Genomic DNA, 19,024 nt, shown 5'->3' on the forward strand with positions numbered 1-19,024 from the left:
GTCTCAAAGTCTAGGAGAAAAAAGGCTTCTTCTTTGTGGGGTGGATGCTCAAGGAAGAAGATGGAAGATCTCTCCCATCTAGAGCTGGCACCTCAAACTTCACTGTGTGCCAGAATCGTCTGGGGGGCTTGCTCCGGCACAGATTCCAGGCCCTGCCCTCAGGGCTTCTGTTTCCATCGGTTAAAATGGCAGGGCCAAGAATTTGCATTTCTTGCAAGGTCCCACGTGTGCTGCTGCCGTTCTGGGGACCTTGGGTCTAGAGAATGCATACATCCCAGCTCTGCCCACTAGCCATTAGAGCCGAGGCAGGTGACAGTGTCTGCGCTGCAGGCACTTCAGCTGCACAAGGAGAATGCCCTCAGTGCTTACCTTCCTGGGTGTGCATCCCATGGGGCCTCAGTGCGGTGCTCCGCAGCTGGCCATGTCCCTGTCTGCAGCCCGGGCTCTCCCCAGCCCCTGGTGCACACCCCTTAGCTCCCCCAGCTTGGTGGTCGTCACACTGTTGCACCACCAGCCCAGAGGGCCGGGAGGCCAGCGGGGCAGGGTTTGCTCCCATTTACCTGAGGGTTTAGTCTCCTCAGCTGGTAGTTCTCAAACTGAGCAGCATGTTGGAATCAGCTGAGAAGTTTCTGAGAGTACAGATGCCAAATCTGCATGACCTTGGAGATGGCAACGGCTTCTTAAGTATGACACAAAAAGCACAAAAAAACAAGGACAAATAGATAAATTGGACTTCATCAAAATTAAAACTTTTGTGCATCAAAGGACACTATGAAGAAAGTGAAAAGATAGTCCAGAGTGAGAGAAAATATACGTTGCAAATCATATATTTGACAAGGACCTAATATCTAGAACACAAAAAGAACCCTTACAACTTGACAACAAGACAAACAACCGAGTTTAAATAGGGCAAGGGACTTGAACAGAACAGTTCTCCACAGTAGACACGTGAATGGCCGACCAGCACAGGAGAAGATGCTCAGTGTCATTAGCACGGGGGGAATGCAAACCAAGGCCAAAGCGAGATACCACTGCACATCAAAGACAGACACTAACAAGTATTGGCAAGATATGGAGAAAGTGGACGCTCGTGCACTGCTGGTCAGAACGTAAAATGGTACAGCCACTGTGGAAAACAGTCCAGCAGTCCCTCATGATTCACAATCGCCAAAAGGTGGAAACAACCCCACTGGCCATCAGTAGATGAATGGATAAATAAAAGATGGTATAGGGGCCGGCCCGGTGGCTCAGGCGGTTGGAGCTCCGTGCTCCTAACTCCGAAGGCTGCCAGTTCGATTCCCACATGGGTCAGTGGGCTCTCAACTACAAGGTTGCCGGTTCAAGTCCTCGAGTCCCACAAAAGATGGTGGGCTCCACCCCCTGCAAATAAGATTGAACACAGCCCCTTGAGCTGAGCTGCTGCTGAGCTTCCGGATGGCTCAGTTGGTTGGAGCGCTTCCTCTCAACCACAAGGCTGCCGGTTTGACTCCCGCAAGGGATGGTGGGCTGTGCCGCCTGCAACTAACAATGGCAACTGGAGCTGAGCTGCGCCCTCCACAACTAAGACTGAAAAGACAACAACTTGAAGCTGAACGGCACCCTCCACAACTAAGGTTGAAAGGACAACAACTTGACTTAGAAAAAATCCTGGAAGTACACACTGGTCCCCAATAAAGTCCTGTTAAAAAAAAAAAAAGGTGGTGTAGCAATAGAATACAATAGGATGTTATTCGGCAGTGAAAAGGAATGAGGTGCTGGTACCTGCCTCCACACGGGGAACCCGCCTTCATTACAGTAAGTGAAAGAAGCCAGTCACAAAAGGTTGGCATCATAAGATGCCATTTATATGAAATATCCAGAATAAGCAAATCCATAGAGACAGAAGGCGAATGAGAGGTTGCCAGGTTGCCAGGAGTTTGGGGGGAAAGAGGAGACAAGACCCTGGCTCAGTGGGTACAGCGTTTCCGTTTGCGGTGATAAGGTTCTTGGAACCAGACAGTGGGGACAGTGGCAGCAACATGCACCAACGTTGTGAATATAGTTAACACCACTGCCATGTATGATTTAAAACGGTAAATTTTATGTCACGTGTATTTTGCCACGATAAACATATAATATTGCTGCCAGATCTCCACCCCCTGATATATCGATTTGATTGGTCTGGGGTGCAGCCTGGGTGTCGGGACTGTTCAGAGTGCCCAGCTCCCTCAGACGCAGGTATTCATTCATGTGTCTGTGGCACAGAGAGGCTGTGGCATGCTTGGAGTCACACAGGTTCTCAGTAGTGGAGCCGATGAACCAGGCCCGCCGGCAGCAGCCCGTGTGCCTCCCTCCAGGGAGTCACAGCACTGTCCCCTTCGTTCCCAGCGCTGGCTGCTTCTTTGGCGATGAGGTGAGGGGCAGTGGTGAGTCCTGTGCCCCCAGCGACACAGATGCTTCCTCGGACGCTGAGAGACCAGGGCCTGACCAGCCTGTTGCTGCAGAGTCTCTGGACAGTCCCAGGAACCCCAAGAGCAGCTCAGCCTCAGGCCCAAGCCCCGGCAAGACCCCAGAGCGTGCCACAGAGGGCGCCAACCCGGCCAATCAGACCCTGGGGCCTGAGCCTCACCCCGGCCTGGCCTCCACCCCTGCCGAGCTGCCCTGGACCAACATTGACCTGAAGGACCCCAGGAAGGCACCCAGCCACTCTGCTGCTGGCTTTCCTGAGACCACAGGCCTCTCCGAACTGGGGCTGCTCCCACTGGGCTTGGAGGAGCCCTACGGCGCCGACGACCACCCCCTCTGGGCCTGGGTGTCAGGAGGCGGCTGTACCGTCGAGGCCCATACTGTGCTCAAGTGGTTCACAGTGCAGTCGGGTAAGCAGTTCACGAACGTCGGGGCTCGTGCTCGGGGTGCTCCTGGGGAGGGGGCAGGCCCCGCCCGCCTGAAGCCCTCCCCTCCCTGGGCTCCACCATCTGTCTAACCCTCCAACACCAGTCGGAGCTGTCGGAAGGAATGGCATCGGCCTGGGGCCCCTCCCTTCTCCCTGTCCTCATGGTGGTGGCCATTCTAGGTGGAGCTGGAGAGACATGAGGACATGCGGTGCGGGGAGGGCTCACAGGCATTTTACAGAGGGCGTAGCTTTCTAGCAAGAAAGGGCTGATTTATTAAAAGTTTATAAAGAGCCCTGGTCTGTGCCCAGTGGGGGTAGGCTGCGCACCCAGCCCTGAGGCTCTGGCTGGCCTGCAGGCCTGTCCCCCTCTGTGCAGACACTGTCCCTGTCCATCACACCGGCCCAGACCGCTGCCTGGCGGAAGCAGATATTCCAACAGCTCACGGAAAGGACCAAGCGGGAGCTGGAGAACTTCCGACACTACGAGCAAGCCGTGGAGCAGGTGGGCGGCCCCTGGACACACTTTGTTCAGCAGGCATTCATTGAGTGCCTACTGTATATCAGCCCTGAGGTGAGGTGGGAGAAACAGACAGATGGATGCGCGCATCCCTCTCGGATGTCAAGCCATCCCTTCCAGGTCTTTGTAGATTCCAGAATGAAAAAGGGAGCTCATTCCATAATCCATCCATCCTAAAGAACTGTCAAGGCCCCCTGCAGTGTACGCTGAGACCCAGAAGACCCAGCAACCTCACGGGAGGTGGAGGGGTGTGAATCTCCCTACCAGGGAACCCCACGTGCCAAGATGTTGCAGTGTTTTATTGAGAACTGAGGACAGGGTGGAGGGTGGTCTCGGACCCCCTCAGGCCGAGCCAAGCTCCCGGAGGCCCACAGTCAGGTTGGGAGACAGAAGTTACAGGAAGCCCATGGCTGGTTCCGTTCAGAGGACCTGGCTGTGTCTCGGCTGGTGGCACAGAAGCATCTCACCGGTGGCTAAGCGTCGGGCCTCTGACGCCGGCAGGCCTTGCCGCTGACTCCCTCTGTGACGTTGGGCAGGGGCCAGACTCTCCCCAAGCCTGTTTCCCATCGAGAACAGGGAGTAACCGTTCAGATCCCACAGGCTGCTGTGTGTAGACGGTACCGGCTTGCGGCTTGCGGCCTGGGTAAAGCATGGGAGCTGAGAGTACCCGGACGGTGTCCCTGGGAGGCGGGGAAGGGACTGCCTGTGACTGTCCCCATGACCCCCGGGGTTTGTGCCGCAGTCGGTGTGGGTGAAGACGGGGACCCTGCAGTGGTGGTGTGACTGGAAGCCCCACAAGTGGGTGGACGTCCGGGTGGCCCTGGAGCAGTTCACGGGGCACGACGGGGCTCGCGACAGCATCCTGTTCATCTACTACATGGTCCACGAGGAGAAGAAGGTGCGTGGAGGGGCCAGGCATGACGGGCGGGGGTGCCCGTGGGAAGGGGAGCACAGGGAGGGAGTGCCCAGGGGACCCAGAGCCGGGGATGGGGGGCCTTGACACAGCCCCAGGTGCCTCTGGTGACTGCAGTGCTGACTGTGGTGACAGAGTCCCTGTGAGTGGCGGGCAGGTGAGTGGTGGCCATGCAGCCATGTCGGTCCGAGCTGCTGACAGGCTCTTGTGTTGCAGATGAGAAACTGGGCCGTTCACCCTCCCAGGGCTGGGCTCTGAGTCTCAAGTGCCCTTGTCATCATCAACGAGGAAACCAGGCTTTTGTTCAGGAGCTAGGCTTCCATACTGGAACTTTCAGACCCCATCCCCAAAACCCGCAGGCCAGGGCCCAGAGGACCAGCTCTGGGGACGCGGGGTGACCCAGGCTGTCTGCCTGTCCCCGGTGACAGCCCCGCTGTTGCCCTCTGTACGCAGTACCTGCACATATTCCTCAACGAGGTGACAGCCCTGGTCCCTGTGCTCAATGAGGCCAAGCACGCCTTCGCCCTGTACACCCCCGACAGGACCCGGCAGAGGTGGCCCGTGCGTCTGGCTGCCGCCACTGAGCAGGATATGAATGACTGGGTAAGTGGGCGCTGGTCCCCATGGCTGAGGCTCAAGGGGCAGCAGACTTGGGGCAGCCCTGCCTCGGCCTGCTGCTGCCCCCTTTCCCAGTGCTGACCAGCCATCTCCCCATGCCAGCTGGCCCTACTCAACCTGTCTTGCTGTGAGAGCCAGAGGGTCCACGGCCGCCCCTCCCCGCAGGCCATTTGGTCCATTACCTGCAAGGGGGACATCTTCGTGAGTGAGCCCAGCCCGGACCTGGAGGCCCCTGAGCACGTGCTGCCCTGCGACCAGATGTGAGTGGGTCGTGTTCCAGGCAGGCGAGGGCCCAGCTGCCCCCACCCCAAGCAGTCAGAGCTGTGTTTCCGGAAGGGAGGGCCGAAGCAGGAACACGTGGCCTCGCTTTCTGCCAGCCAGCCACCGGCACAGCTGGCTGGTTCCCAGGCCTGAGCCTTCGTGGGCCTGTGCAAGGACCCCCAGGGGGACCAGAACCCTGGCTGGGCTCCGTTGCCCCTCTGAGCAGCTGCTGTGTGTTGGAGTGAGGGGGCATGGCTCTGTAGGTGGCATTTAAAACCAGGAGATGGTTGAGGCCACCCACTGGGGGCAGTGGGAACAGTCCTGGGGCATCGGACATTTCCAGTGGGACAGCACAGGAGCACCCGGAGGGGACACGGTGCTCCCGATTCTGCCCCCAGAATGTCATGCAGAGCCCGCCAGGACCAGGGGCACGTAGGTGAGACCAGGAGGCCCTGCTCAGGAGGGGACCGTGGATGTGTCTGTCTGCCCTTTGTTCGTCTGCTCTTGGAAGCATTGTGTGCCCGGCGCCTAGTCAAACAAGTCAGACCACCTCTGGTGACAGTGGCAGGGCCTCAGCCACAGAAGGTTGACCCAGGTGGCACCTTCACTCTGAACTCTGTCAGCCCAGGAAGCCTTGCTGTCACTGTGTGGTGGCTCATCCAACAGACGAGACATCCCTGCTCCTGCTGGGACACGTCCACCCGGGCCCCCAGGAGCAGTGGGACAAGGGCTGCTGGCTTTCCTCTGGTCTCCTGTGCAGACTGCTGGCCCACTTTAGCTCTGGGTAATACCCGATGGGAAACTAAGCAGGTTCTGGCGTCCTTCGTAAAGTCTGTCACTGGGAAACCAGAGCTGAGTGAACTAGGACATCCTGGGAGGCCACGGAGCCACAGGGCCCCAGAGGTCCAGGGGGAGAAGGCTGGAAGGCCCTGCTGGCATCGCTTCTCCCACCCACTCTCACCTCCCTCTAGGTTCTGGCGGCAGGTGGGAGGCCACCTGCGGGTGGTGGAGGCCAGCAGCCAGGGCGTGGTGTGGGGCATCGGCTACGATGGCACAGCCTGGGTGCACACGGGCGGCTACGGCGGAGGCCACTTCCAAGGTGAGGCACCCCATAGCCCAGGTAGCAGGACTGGCTCCTCGCCCTGCCACAGCCTCCCTGGCTTTTCCCTGCTCTAATCCCTCTGGCTTCCCTGCCTCACGCCAGAGCCGCTGTCGCAGTGTTGACACTCGGCTGGCAGCTGGCTGACAGGTGACCTTCACCAATGCCAGCCTCTGCAGAGGACGTACCTGGGGCCAACCCATGGACGTGAGAGCCCAGAGACCAGGCCTGGCCTACAAAGTGCCTTCCTGGGCCTTGAAGTTTCTAGAAAGGCAGCGACCAGGTCCTCCACTGTGTGCAACCCCTGATTTCACAGACGAGGCCTCGGCACGCTGGGGCAGGCCCAGGACCTGTGTCTGTGATTCCCAGGCCCAGATTCTAGCTCCTCATTAGGTGGGCTGTGCCTTGAGGGATGAGAGCCCTGCGGGCTCCCCAAGTTCTGGGGGGCAGGGTCCCTGTGTCTCCTACTGGGAAGTAGAGGCAGAAACAAACACTGAAGTGGGACGTCCAGTGCCACAGCCCACCCGCCGTGCTTTGGGGCGCTCACCCTGTAGAAGTGTGTATGGTCCACAAAGGCCACAGGACGCACGTCTGCACAGGTTTCACAGCTTCCCCATTTGTGAGGCAGGAATTGCCTCTGTCCCCACTTTACAAATGAGGACATTGGGGCTCATGGAGGTTATGTGAGTGATGATAAGGCGTGGGCTGGTTGGGCGCACCCCTGCCCCGTGCCAGGTAAGTGAGGGCAAGGGGGGAAGCAGTGCATCCGAGAACAGAGAGGGGGAGGAGCTGGAGGGGTGTGGGCGGAAGGTTTAGTGCACAGCAGGGTCTTGTCGTGGAGGTTGTGCAAACTCAGAATAGACCCAGCTGGCCAGCCCCTGCGAGACAGCTCAGCGGGCGGTGAGCCCCTGTCGGCTGACCCTCTCCGGCCCGAGTCCCCAGCCCGAGTGCCCAGTGGGCAGGGCAGACGGGCCGGGTCTGGCAGCCTCCTCTGCCCCCAGGCCTGAGCAGCAGCAGCAGTAACATCTACCCCCAGTCGGACGTGAAGAGCGTCCACATCTACGAGAACCAGCGCTGGAACCCCGTCACGGGATACAGCAGCAGGTGAGCGCTGCTGCTTCCAGGGGCCGCCCAGCCCAGGCCACCTGACAAAACTGGACGGCCACGTCCAATGTGATGTGGCATGAGAGCTGGTATCCAGCCTGACGTGGAACTCCCCACATCTTACTGCTCACAGGGGCTCTGTTTTCTTGAATCTTTAGTGTAATGCATATTTTTAAAACGTATCGAGAGGTATGACATACATAAAATGCACAAAACGTAAACGTATATGCAATGAGATACCTATATCGATTTATTGGTAGATAGATAGACAGACAGCCAGACAGATAGATATAGGTAAAAAGAGAGGTGGGCTTCCATCCCTCATGGAGGCTGCAGCCCTTGGGTGGATTGTAATCCAGGCCCCTCGTGATGTGGGGTTACCCCAGTTGCATTCCCAGCCATGATGCATTTCACCTTTTTGGAGATGCAATGGTCCTAGGTGTGTCTGTTTGTCACCGGCCGGTACCTGGACAGGACAAGCCGTTCTTGCCTCTCTTGAGTCACTCCCCTCCCCCACCCCACCGTGTCCTGCCGCAGGGGTCTACCCACTGACCGGTACATGTGGAGTGACGCCACAGGGCTGCAGGAGTGCACCAAGGCCGGCACAAAGCCCCCATCTCTGCAGTGGACCTGGGTGAGCTCCCGGCTCTGGGTTGGGCAGGGGCTGAACTGGGGTTCTGCCCAACTGACCCACCCCTCCCGCAGGTTTCCGACTGGTCCGTGGACTTCAGCGTTCCTGGGGGCACTGACCAGGAGGGGTGGCAGTACGCCAGTGACTTCCCCGCGTAAGCATCTCTCGCTCTGCCAGGGGCAGGACCGGGTGTGTGGCCCAGCCAGACCTTCTCCCCAGCAGTGGCCTCACCACCCAGCCAGGCAAAGCCCTGCCCTCTGCCCCCTGCCCTGGGTAGCTCCTGCCCCCTCCAACTCCTGGGCATAGCTGAGGAGCAGATCCTGCACACCTGTCTCAGCTGCCAGCAGGGCTTGGAGCCAGCTGGAGAGGTGTGGAGGCGTCCAGGTGAGCTCGGGCCTGTGCACCTGACCTCAGTGGACAGGCTCAGGGCGGACGCCATGGCTCCTCCACACCTGGTTGTGTCCCTGCTCTGCTGGGCTCAGGTTGTGGGAGGGCCAGCCGGGGACCTGGTTCTCTGGGCTAAGGGGCCCTTGGGGGAGCTTTGGGCCAGGCCCTGGTGATGAGCTCGGGTGGCCCAACGTGAGGGAGGTGTCGGGGTGAAGGGGCAGCTTGAGCGCAGCACGGAGAGTGAAGGCTGAGTGTGTCAGAGGCGGGCAGTGAAAGGAGAAGTGGTGACAAGTCCGCCAAGCTGGGGCTCCCTGGCAGCTGGTGCATGGCGCCGGCAGGCTGCCACAGGTCTTCACAGCACACAAGTCACGTTCAAATGGAAGCCAGAGCCAGGAGAGGCCCAGCCAGGGCCCAAGGCACGGCAGCCGGCCGACTGGGGCAGGAGAGAGGGGCAGGAGAGACGTGTCAGCTTGACTGTTCCCCAGACGGGCTCCAAGGGGACCTGGGGTGGGGAGGGTTCAGAGCCCCCTCAGCCAGACCCTGATGGGGCAGCTACCATGCCCTGGCCCCAGGGAGACCCTGGCCAGTCTAGAGGTGTCTGAAAGACAAGCATTGTTTCCTGTGAAACCTGCTGCCCTTTGAGCCCGTGCCATGGTTTATACTGAAGCTCTGTGCCCTCTAACAGGTGGAGAAAGAATGTGCGTGTGCAGTGTCACTTTCCAGAAACTTCTATGGAGTGGTCTCAATTTCAGCTTTTTCTACCTCTTGCAGCTCATATCACGGGTACAAAACCATGAGGGATTTTGTCAGGAGAAGGTGCTGGGCCAGGTAAAGACTGACCAACCAGGTAACTGGGGGGTGTAACCTTACCCCTCCTACTGGGTTCTGCCAGGCCAAAACTCCTAGCCTCTGACCTCAGTCCCAATGGAAGGAAAGGGGAGAGAGCGGGGAGGGAAAACAAAATCAAAGTAAATGTCAGCCCAGGAAGTGCCCGAGGGCTCCTGAAGCTCTCTAGTTTCCGGAAGAATTTGCTTTCAAGAACAAATAAGAGAAATGTCATTGGAGACTGGGCTGGGGTCAGGGGTCAGGGCAGGACAGGGGGTGGGGGTGGGGGCAGAGCCCTGGCTCCAGGCCCCTTATTCCCACCCATCCAGGAAGCGGTGCCCACCCAGGTGCTGGGTGGGGGGTCCTGGTCCTCCCCAGGGTCCTACTGAGGCTGCCTCGGGGAGAAAGGTGGCCTGGCTGCTTCCTTGCGCAGCCGCCCCCGTGTCTAGGGCAGGTGGCCGGAGGCTAGCAGTAGCATGGCTTGTGCTCTCTCCACCATATAGAAAGTGCAAGCTGGTGACCAGTGGGCCTTGGCTGGAGGTGGCCCCTATTCCCCTCCGGGACGTGTCCATCATCCCCGAGAGACCTGGCGCCAATGGGAGTGGGCACAGCATCGCACTGTGGGCCGCCAGTGACAAAGGAGATGTGCTGTGCCGCCTGGGTGTGTCTGAGCTGAACCCCGCGGTGAGCACCCGGGTCCCTGCCTCTGGGGACCACCCACCCTGCAGGTCCTCTCGGGGTTCTGACAGATTCTTCCAGAAATAGGACTCTTGTCATGGAGTCGGTGTGGTCTCAGGCCTCCTCGGCCTGCCCAGGACGGTCTCTAGGACAAGTGGACATGGCACATGGCCTGAGGGGTCATCGGGCTCTGTGGGCAGTTGGAACTGAGGATAGATTGGCGTAAAGAGCTGGCAGCTCCTGGGACCCAGGACTCGGGGTGGCAGAGGCGGGCCCAGGCAGCCTCAGTGTCCCTCTCACCTGCTCTCCAGGGCTCCTCCTGGCTGCATGTTGGCACTGACCAGCCCTTCGCGTCAGTCTCCATCGGGGGCTGCTACCAGGTGTGGGCCGTGGCGAGGGACGGCTCTGCCTTCTACCGGGGCTCTGTGTCCCCCTCCCAGCCAGCTGGTGAGTGCTGCCACCTGTCGGGAGGACCCCACCGGTGCAACCAGGCTGTGATGGGGTCAGGGCTGGTCAGAGGGAGGTTGCTTGTGCTTCCACTTCCAGGGGAAGCTGGCTGGCTGGTCTCCTAATTTTCAGTTCAGCTTGACAAGCGTTCACTGAAAGTGGCCTGTGGACCAGGTGCTGGGGGCAGAGCCAGGAACCCCCCTGAGGCTGTGCCTCGTCCCACTGGGCCTCACTGGAGGGTGGCTAGCCCTCACCCTCACGGCTGCACTTCACCATCTTCCACCTCTACCAGGGAAGCTCGTGCCTGTCAGGGCCCTCCTGGGGTGGCTCCGCCCGGGGTGGCCCTATAACGGCTCACTCCACAGTGGCCGCTCTGGCTGCCCCTGGGAGGGCAGACCAGGCTGGCTTGTGCTTGGCTGGGTGTCTAGACAGCGTGTGGCACGGGGAGGCTAACAGATGGCTGGTGGTGGCTGGTGCATCTCTGCCCTCCACACGGGCTAGGGGCTTGGGCAGTGGGTTTGCACAGCGAAAGGCTGGCTGTCCACCACACGCGGGGCTGGACACCTTTGTGTCCCTGCTTGTGCCATCTGCCCATCCACCCCCAGCACCTGGAACTGGCCACGGCCTCCACTGGGCCCTGAGTGAGGCTCCAGTGTTGGAAGGTCGGCAGGGCACGGGTCAGCTCTGCTTGGCACTCAGCTCATGCCAGGCCCCAGCACACATATGTGGTCCTGCCGTTGTGGGGACAGAGGCTGGCACAGCCACCCAACCCTGTGAACTGCAGAGGAGGCCACGTGCTCCTGAGTGCCTGGGGTTGCCGGTTTGGTGTTTCCCAGCTGCATCCAAGTTGGACCTCCCATTACAGGTGATTGCTGGTACCACATCCCATCTCCTCCCAAACAGAGGTTGAAGCAAGTGTCTGTGGGCCAGACATCCGTGTACGCCATGGATGAAAACGGCAAGTGGTTCCTGATCCCCAGTGGTCACCGGGGGAGGTTTTGGGTTCCCTGAGCACCCCAATGGGATGAGACCCTCACTGGCCCCCAGGTCCCTGACACAAGATCTTTGTAAGCCACGATGAGGGGCCACCCAGCCTGAGGCCAGCCTCCAAACGGGTCCCTCTCCCAAGCTCCCCAGGTTGAGGAACACCAGCACCCCCTAGGTGGTCAGCCCTGTCCCAGCCTGGGACACAGGGCACAGTGCCAAGGCCAGGGTGACGCTGCACAGCGGGCCCTGTGCTGGAAGCACCTAGAAGGTGCCGCTCAGGCTTGTGACCCTGGAGCCCCATGGCAGGCAGCTGGGGGCTGCAGAGGTGGCTGCATGGCACTGCCTTGGGCAGCTCTCTGTCACCGGCTCCCTTTCCTGTTGTACAGTGGACATCCCCACTGAGCCAGGCAAGGAAAGGGCAGGTGCTGGACAGGAACCCAGGGCTCTGATTCCAGACCCGTCCTCTGTGTTTGTGTAAAGAATGCCTTGTCCTCCGTTTCTCATGCGTAGAAAGGATGACTGCCAGCCCAGCCCAGCGGGACAATTATGCAGCTCAGGTGGCACTGAGTGTGGAAAGGGCAGAGCTGGCTCGGCCGAGCTTGTCTCTTGCTGTGGGCTGGCAAAGGCCCAGCAAGTGTGGAGACAGAGGGAGGGTGGTTAGACCCCCCGGCTTTGCAGACCCTGAAGTGGGTCCTGACACTCGCCTTAACTTCCGGTCCTGTCCTTCTCTCCGCAGGGAACCTGTGGTACCGCCAGGGGATCACGCCCAGCTACCCACAGGGCTCCAGCTGGGAGCACGTATCCAACAACGTGCTCCGTGTGTCTGTGGGGCCCCTGGACCAGGTCTGGGTGCCTGGGGAACGGAGGGCGGACGTTTGCTCTGGGGTCAGGGCCTGGAGGGGCTCTGGGTGCCCACTCTGGTCACCTGCTGCCATCCCCATGGTGCCACCAAGCGGGTCTGTGTTTTAGGTCTGGGTCATCGCCGACAAAGTCCAGGGGAGCCGCAGTCTGAGCAGGGGAACTGTGTGTCACCGAACAGGCGTGCAGCTGCTGGAGCCCAAGGGGCAGGGCTGGGACTACGGCATCGGGGTGAGTAGGCAGACAGGGGATGGCTGTGCCGGCCGAGGCTGTGTGGTCACACTGCGTGCTTGGGCCCCACAGGCGGCGACCTGGCATGGGGTTGGCCCAGGCAGCGTCCCTCAGGGGCCCTTGAGCACAAGGCCTCTGGAAGCATGGCCTCTGCCCCTTGAGCCCCCTGCATCCCCGGTGACGTGGCTCTCTCCTTCCAGGGAGGCTGGGATTACATCTCCATCCGGGCCAATGCCACCAGAGCCCCCAGGAGCACGTCCCAGCAGGTGGCTGGCGAGCAGGGCCCCCCCAGCGGACCCTTGCAGGTGGCCAGTGCCCCACAGGAGGCCATGGGCCCTGTCTGCTGCTGAGGCCGCTTCCCTCACTTGGAAGCAGACTGGTGTCCAGTTTGAAGGGTCAGCGTTGGTCCGTGAGCCTTGCCCTGCAGTGAGCCACATGGTGCTGACATGTGGACCCTGAGAGTGGCTTGAGGGAACGTGGCCTGAGGCCACAGCCTCAGAGGCACCAGAAATGTCAAGCCTTGTGGATGTTCCCAGCGCGTGTCCCGTCAGTGAGGGGGGCTCGGCACGTGGGGTGTGGGTCCTTCACCCGGCCTCTCCCTCCCATCCCTTCCCCCTCTGCATCCCAGTTTTCCAGCATGGGGACCTAGAGCCTGGAAATTTGCAGGAACACTGGCCCCTGGGGAAGCAGCGCCCACAAAGGAGCCTCCTGAGGTCTGAGCGTCCCCAAACAGAAAAGTGGCCGTGGGGCTCAGGGCTGCCTTGCCCACGCTGGCATCACACCTCAGAGCAGGATACAAATAAGGTCTAATTCCAAAAGTTAAGAAAGGAGTTGGCAGGTTGGAAATAAACGCTAGGGGGGTGTTTTCTTCCCCAGGGGGCATGGGCCCCCCTGGGTGGACAGTGGGACCAAGGGGCCACCCCTAGCTGGGAGATGCTGTGGGAGAGCGGGTCACCATCACCAATGTCAGCCAGTCCCCCCCCCATGTGGTTATGGGATGGGGGCTCCTTTTACTTCTGATTATGTTGCAGGGGGAGGGGGCAGAAGGGTGGAGCCCCGCCCAACCCTGCAGGTGGGAAGGCACCTCCAGCCAGGCTGTCCTTCCTGTCCCACAGCCTCTGGGCTGATGCCCCATCGGGTGAGTTTGCTTCCTACAAGCATGGCCGGCAGGAGGGGTCAGTACCTCCTTTGGGGTTCTCTCCCTCAGGGCATTGAGGGAGCCAGCAGTCTGTGTTTGCAGGTGGGATATGGGCTCAGGGCCCAGACAGACCCCGTGGGGTTGACGGTCTCTGTGTGTTTACATCCCTTCATCGGGGTATCTCCGAATGGGCATTATGGGTTTAAACATTCTACAGCAGTGACCTGTCCTTTTGCTGTGACTCTCTGTCTGTAGCTGGTCTCACTGCCCTTTCTCCAGGGAGACCACGTCCCCTCACTGCTGAGCACCAACTGTTTACCTGCTCAGCGTCACTGAACTATCTCTATTCCTCAGATGCTTTATCAAAAGAAAATTACTCCAGAGTGTAAATGACTTGACTTTTTTTTTTTTTTTTTTTTGCTATTTTATGATTAAAATGCACAGTTCCCCATGCTTCAATGCATGGGACAAAAGTAGCAATTGTGAAATCTTTTATTTTCCTTTTGTGACACAGCATTGGTTTCATGAGTACTTTGAAGGGATCATTAGGAAAAATAAAAGCAAATTTGGGTCATTTAAAAAACATTTTCACCACAATTACAGCTGAGGCACTCACTGGCTTTCCCAGACAGAAAAGTCGCAGTTCTGGTTTCTCTGCTGGCCCAATGGGGCCCAATAGGGACCTCCACCTCGGGGGCTCACTCAGAGGTCTGGTCTGCCGGTGGGTCCGGGGCCCCAGGTGGGGGCCAGGCCACCAGGGCTCAGCATGCATGTGGGTCTCTGACTTTAGGACTCCTTGCAGGACAGAAGAGTCCAGGTGGGCTTGGGGTCCAAGATGAGGGTCGAGGAAGCAGACGTGGCAGCAGACCTCACCAGCCTCTGTCACCAGACCTGTTGTCCCCTCACCTCCACCATATTTAACCCCCCAAAGTAGGACTGAGTCCTGTAAGGATCCTTTGTGATGTGGCCACGGGGCAAGCAGATGCCCTCCAGCCTTGGGTGAAGAAGGACTGGATATCTAAACCCGGGTCACCCTCTGGGAAGCAGAGGGGGTGCAGGTGTGAGTCTGAGACAGAGAAAAAGAGCTCCAACAGCTGTCGTCCTGCAAGGTGGTGACCCACAGATCCTCCCATCGCCCTGTCATCGGGCCTGGTCTCTTAGACAGCCTGTGCTTCTAGCTCAGCTTGTTGGTTCACTCGGCAAATTCAGGGATGCACTGGTCCCTGCTCTGGCCGAAAAAGGAGCCTCCAGGTTTGCAGGCCCCTCTTATGTTCCAGTGGCCGGACAGCCACCCATAGCAGGGGTTGCATGGACCCCATCTGCCCCAAGCTTGGAGTTGCTCTCCACCTCTGCTCCCATTGGTGGATTGCCCTGACCACTGACCTTTCAGAGAGGCCATGCCTGAGGGACAGGCCAGGAGCACCTGGAGTCCTCACCTGACCCATGGCGAATGATGGTTGGGGCTGGGACCAGACCAGGTCTCCCGGGGCCACCTTCCAGAGGACATGCACTGGGGCCTAGGGAGGGCTGGGCGAGCGTCTGACCAGGTAAGTTAGGACTGAAGTGGGTAATGACTGTTCCAAGGGGTGCCACCTGCTGCCCTGGATGCAGCCAGAGCTGACACCCAGCCCAGAGACGCACTGAGTGGCTGGGGCTGGGACTACCAGGTTGGGCAGCAGGGACAGGCCCCCAGCAGGGACAGCCCCACACCCGGCCCAACTTGGCCCCTGTCCACAGCACCCAGGAGGGCCTCTGGGCACAGGGGACCAGCCCCATGTGCCAGGCCAACTCTACCCTCACCACTGCCCCTGTCACTGTGGTTCCTGTCTGAGGCTGCCAAGGGCTCTGTCCCCTCCCCATATTGGCTGTGGGCAGAGGGACAACGGAGAGGAGATGCCAGCCAGTTGAGAGCAAAGTCGCCAAGCCTGTCAGAGCCAGTGGGGCAGGAACAGCACAGAAGGAAGCTTGGCCTGAGGCTGTGGGGACATGCCAGGCTGCCCAGTCCTGCCTTTGTGGAGTGACACCAGGTGGGGGAGGGGAGTGCTTGCCACCCCAGACTGCCCCCTGCAGAGAGCCCTGCAGGCCCTCGCAACCAGGACCCAACAGCACCCTGAAGTCCTGTCAGACCACCCCCGTCAGCGACAAATACAACAATGGGCAGCGAACCTGGATGGGACCCTCCCCTGAAGGTCCAGGGCCAGGCAGGCAGGGGACCCGGGGCCTGGTGGCCTCTCTCCACCCCGCCACCCCGCCCTGGGCCAGCCCAGCCCTGTCTCAGCCCGCTCAGCACCAGGCCATGGACCCACCGACCTGGCTCGGAGCCTCTGTGCTCAGGACCCACACAGGAGGAGGGAGGAAAAACCCTAGTCCCTCTCCCCACCAAAGTCCCTTTAGAATTGATCTGAGGTAATCTGATTAGGGTTTGTATCCGCCAGATAGATTTGGAACTAGACGCTTCAACCATCTCGGCTCAGCCACACTCCCCACGTGGCTGTGCTGGAGGCTCTGTGCAGGTCGGAGGAGGTCCCTTCCTGGGCCTTGGCCTTAGCAGGAACTTGGGAAACTTACCAAGTAAATCTTTTCCTGGAATCTCCCTTGCCTCACGAGGGAGATTGGAGTGAAGAGAATTTAGTCCTAAAGGCCTGTCAGCTCCTGCTTAGTCAGTTAAAAAGCAGGTCCTGGGACCTACACAGAGGTTTGGGCTTCATGCCACCCAAGGCCATGGCCTTGACCAGGTCTTGTTCCCTGGGGCCAGGATGTGCTCCAGAAAGGCAGCTGAGTGTTTCAGGGAAAATGGAGCTGCTGGGGCCATGTCCACGTGGGGTGTCACCACCAGTGTGGGGCTCTTGGTGGGACCAGGGCCCGGGCGCTAGGAGCCCTCTCGGAAGCTGTGGATCTGCGTGGAGTACTTTTGCAAGTGGCCCTCGGGCTGGGCCTCGGTGGCACCGAGTGTGCTGCCGGTGGACTGCTGCTGCTGGTAGTGCTGGTAGAGCTTGGGGCCGGGGCCATCCAGCCCCGGGAGGCAACCGCTGGACATGGTCAGGATGGTGGCCGTCAGCGACTTGATGTAGTTCTTGGCCAGCGTGAGGGTCTCTATCTTGGAGAGCTTCTTGTCGGCGCGCACGTGTGGGATGACCTCGCGCAGCGCCTGGAAGGCGTTGTTCAGCGTGTGCATGCGCTGCCGCTCTCTCTCATTGCTCTCCAGCCGCCGCTGGATGCTGCTCTCCCGCCGGCCACTCGAACCCGCGGGCCCCAACCGCCTGCGCCCGCTTTCCACCCGCGCGCCCTGCACCCGCGCTGTCCTGCTCCGCAGACCCTTAGCCAGCTGGGGCCCGGAGCCTGGCTGGGGCCTGTCCGAGGTCTGCTCCCCTGCGGTGGCCTCTGTGTTCTGAGGAGGCACCCTGCGCCTGGGGGGGCGGTTTTTGGTCTTCATGGCTCCAGACTGGTAGTCCCAGGGGGTAGTTGTTCTGAGGGGACGCCCTTGGAGCTGAAATCCAGAACACAGGCCACCCCGTGGTCACTCGGCAGGCCGGTGGACACCTAGGTCGGCCAGTGGACCCTCAGGGCAGCCTCCTCGCTGCCCAGAGGCAGCTGACTACTTGGCGCACAGCGACCCCAGGGCCTGCCCATGGACACACGGAGACCTGAACCCCCCCCCCCCCAGCCCTTCCCATCACACCCAGTGCCCTTGTTTGATCTCATGCTGACCCCTCAGACCTTTCCCTGACCTGATGGCCTGAGTGAGGCGTACTGCCCCCTGTCTGCCTCCTGAACTTAGCTGGCCTTTGACTCCCCAGAAAAGCAGCCCGGGCCTAACTCAGGGCAGCACCTCTGCCTGAGGCTGTGCCACCCCGTTCGCCCCGACGGACCGGCACCAACTCTGGCCACCACATTGACAGTCAGGCCCTGCTGGATGTCACAAGTGCAGGGACAACATTGGGGCCAGACTGTTGTGGGCAGCTGTCAGAAGTCAGAGGTCGACCGTGGCCAGAGCCTGCAGTAGCCCCAGGACAACCCGTGGGTGGATCCAGCCAGGGTTTCAGACCCAGAGCCCCCATCCAGGTTTCTCCCCAGACCTCGCCTGGCCCTGCCCCTGAGTCCTCTCCCCGGGACGCCCCACCTGATCCCTACCCCATTACCTGGGAATCCGCGGCCGCACGCGCCAGTGCTGCCCACGGGGGACAAGGACACGTCGCTTTAGCCGCCCCGGGCGGGGCCAGACCACATGTAAACGAGCCTGCGGGGCGGGGCCAGGGAGGGGCCGGTGTCCGCAGGTCCCCTGCTTCGCAGCGGGGGGGCAGGGCAACCCTGTGAACTGGCGGCCGCCCACCGCTTCCAGCCCCGCAGACCCCACGCGGCGGACTGGGAGACTGAGGCCTCTCTGCGTGCCCTCCGCGCGGAGGGGAAGCCCCGGGACCGCAAGTGGCTGCCGCGCCATACCTTGAGGTTAGGGCTCAGAACACAAAGATGAATTCGGGAAAAAGCCGTTTTGCAATAATACTAGTTTCTTAAACGGGCAGCGGCCACATCCCTGAACAGCAGTAGCCCACGTTCCGGCGGACATGGCAGCGCCGACGGCGGGGCTCTGGGACCCGCCCCCAGGCCGCTGGCGCCGATCCAGGTGCGAGTGGGCGGAGCCCTACCTCGCGAAGCACCTGGGCGGCCGCCTGCGTGCAGATCACCAGGAAATAACTGGTGCTAAGTCCAGGGGCGGCAGGCAGACAGCTTGGGCTCAAACCCGGCTCTGCCACCCACGTGCTTTACTTAATCGCACCTTGCCTCAGTTTCCTCACCTTCCACAGGTGCATTAAAAGGTGTTGAAAACAGCATCTGGCTCAGGGGACTTGGAGGCTGATAGGCCACGCCTGGAGTGCAGTGAGGCCTCCAGCAAGCGGTTGCACGCAAGCCTAGGCTGCCACCCACGTGTCCCGCAGGACGAGGGTCAGCGCTGTTCTCTGGTACTGTCACTTGCTGTCTCGGGCATCTCTGAGGGGGGTTCACAGGTCTCCATCTACTCCCTGAGGGTCACACAGGAGGTAGTGTTAACACAAGTTAGGGCCAGGCATCGGTTTTGGTAGGAGCCTGTTACTGTGCTCTTGGCAGCTGGGACCAGGAGAGCAAGGACCTGGCGATGCCGGACGAGGTCCCCTCAGGGCACAGAAAGGCTGGTTCTGGGTTGATCAGCCTTTTGGCTTAGAGCTCATTTGATGCTGGACCTCAGAAATTAAAATGCTTCTGAAATTCAAGTGCAAGGCTTCAGATTATAGATGCACTTTCAGAGAGCACAAACCCTACTTACAAGTTTGCTTTTCCAGTGATTCTACAATCTTTGTGTTCTCAGGAGGATGAGGAATTAGGTTTGTCATGGAAAAGGGCATCAAGCATCCAGAGACCAGGGCAGTGAGTGACCAAGGGCTACAGGCTGCAAGCGACCACGGCAAAGCAGTGCCAGGCCACC

At 60.1% G+C, this 19,024-nt stretch overlaps 2 protein-coding genes across 2 annotated transcripts in view; one reads left to right on the forward strand and one right to left on the reverse strand.

The window, feature by feature from the left end:
• TECPR1 (tectonin beta-propeller repeat containing 1) overlaps positions 1 to 14,042 on the forward strand; it is a 26,076-nt gene extending 12,034 nt beyond the window's left edge. Inside the window, exons 10-25 of the mRNA XM_019716458.3 lie at positions 2,368 to 2,855; positions 3,229 to 3,374; positions 4,132 to 4,287; positions 4,756 to 4,905; positions 5,023 to 5,180; positions 6,153 to 6,280; positions 7,282 to 7,384; positions 7,922 to 8,018; positions 8,090 to 8,169; positions 9,174 to 9,230; positions 9,731 to 9,911; positions 10,217 to 10,352; positions 11,218 to 11,310; positions 12,076 to 12,182; positions 12,309 to 12,428; positions 12,629 to 14,042. Coding sequence (XP_019572017.3) covers positions 2,368 to 2,855; positions 3,229 to 3,374; positions 4,132 to 4,287; positions 4,756 to 4,905; positions 5,023 to 5,180; positions 6,153 to 6,280; positions 7,282 to 7,384; positions 7,922 to 8,018; positions 8,090 to 8,169; positions 9,174 to 9,230; positions 9,731 to 9,911; positions 10,217 to 10,352; positions 11,218 to 11,310; positions 12,076 to 12,182; positions 12,309 to 12,428; positions 12,629 to 12,778 — 2,350 coding nt within the window. The 3' untranslated portion in view covers positions 12,779 to 14,042. The remainder of the gene's footprint in view (positions 1 to 2,367; positions 2,856 to 3,228; positions 3,375 to 4,131; positions 4,288 to 4,755; positions 4,906 to 5,022; positions 5,181 to 6,152; positions 6,281 to 7,281; positions 7,385 to 7,921; positions 8,019 to 8,089; positions 8,170 to 9,173; positions 9,231 to 9,730; positions 9,912 to 10,216; positions 10,353 to 11,217; positions 11,311 to 12,075; positions 12,183 to 12,308; positions 12,429 to 12,628) is intronic.
• On the reverse strand, positions 14,041 to 17,983 carry BHLHA15 (basic helix-loop-helix family member a15). The gene is made up of 2 exons (XM_019716461.3): positions 17,706 to 17,983; positions 14,041 to 17,053 (listed from the first exon to the last, which is right to left on the reverse strand). The coding sequence occupies exon 2, from the start codon at positions 16,997 to 16,999 to the stop codon at positions 16,436 to 16,438; it is 564 nt and encodes a 187-aa protein (XP_019572020.1). The 5' UTR covers positions 17,000 to 17,053; positions 17,706 to 17,983; the 3' UTR covers positions 14,041 to 16,435.
• Between the last annotated feature and the right edge of the window lie 1,041 nt (positions 17,984 to 19,024).

Source organism: Rhinolophus sinicus, chromosome 5 (genome assembly GCF_057876585.1).
Source record: "Rhinolophus sinicus isolate RSI-liver-muscle chromosome 5, RSI-T2T, whole genome shotgun sequence".
NCBI classification, from domain to species: Eukaryota; Metazoa; Chordata; class Mammalia; order Chiroptera; family Rhinolophidae; genus Rhinolophus; species Rhinolophus sinicus.

Coding starts and splice junctions, on each gene's coding strand:
- BHLHA15 (XM_019716461.3), bottom strand. CDS start 16,999: ATGAAGACCAAAAACCGCCCCCCCAGGCGCAGGGTGCCTCCTCAGAAC.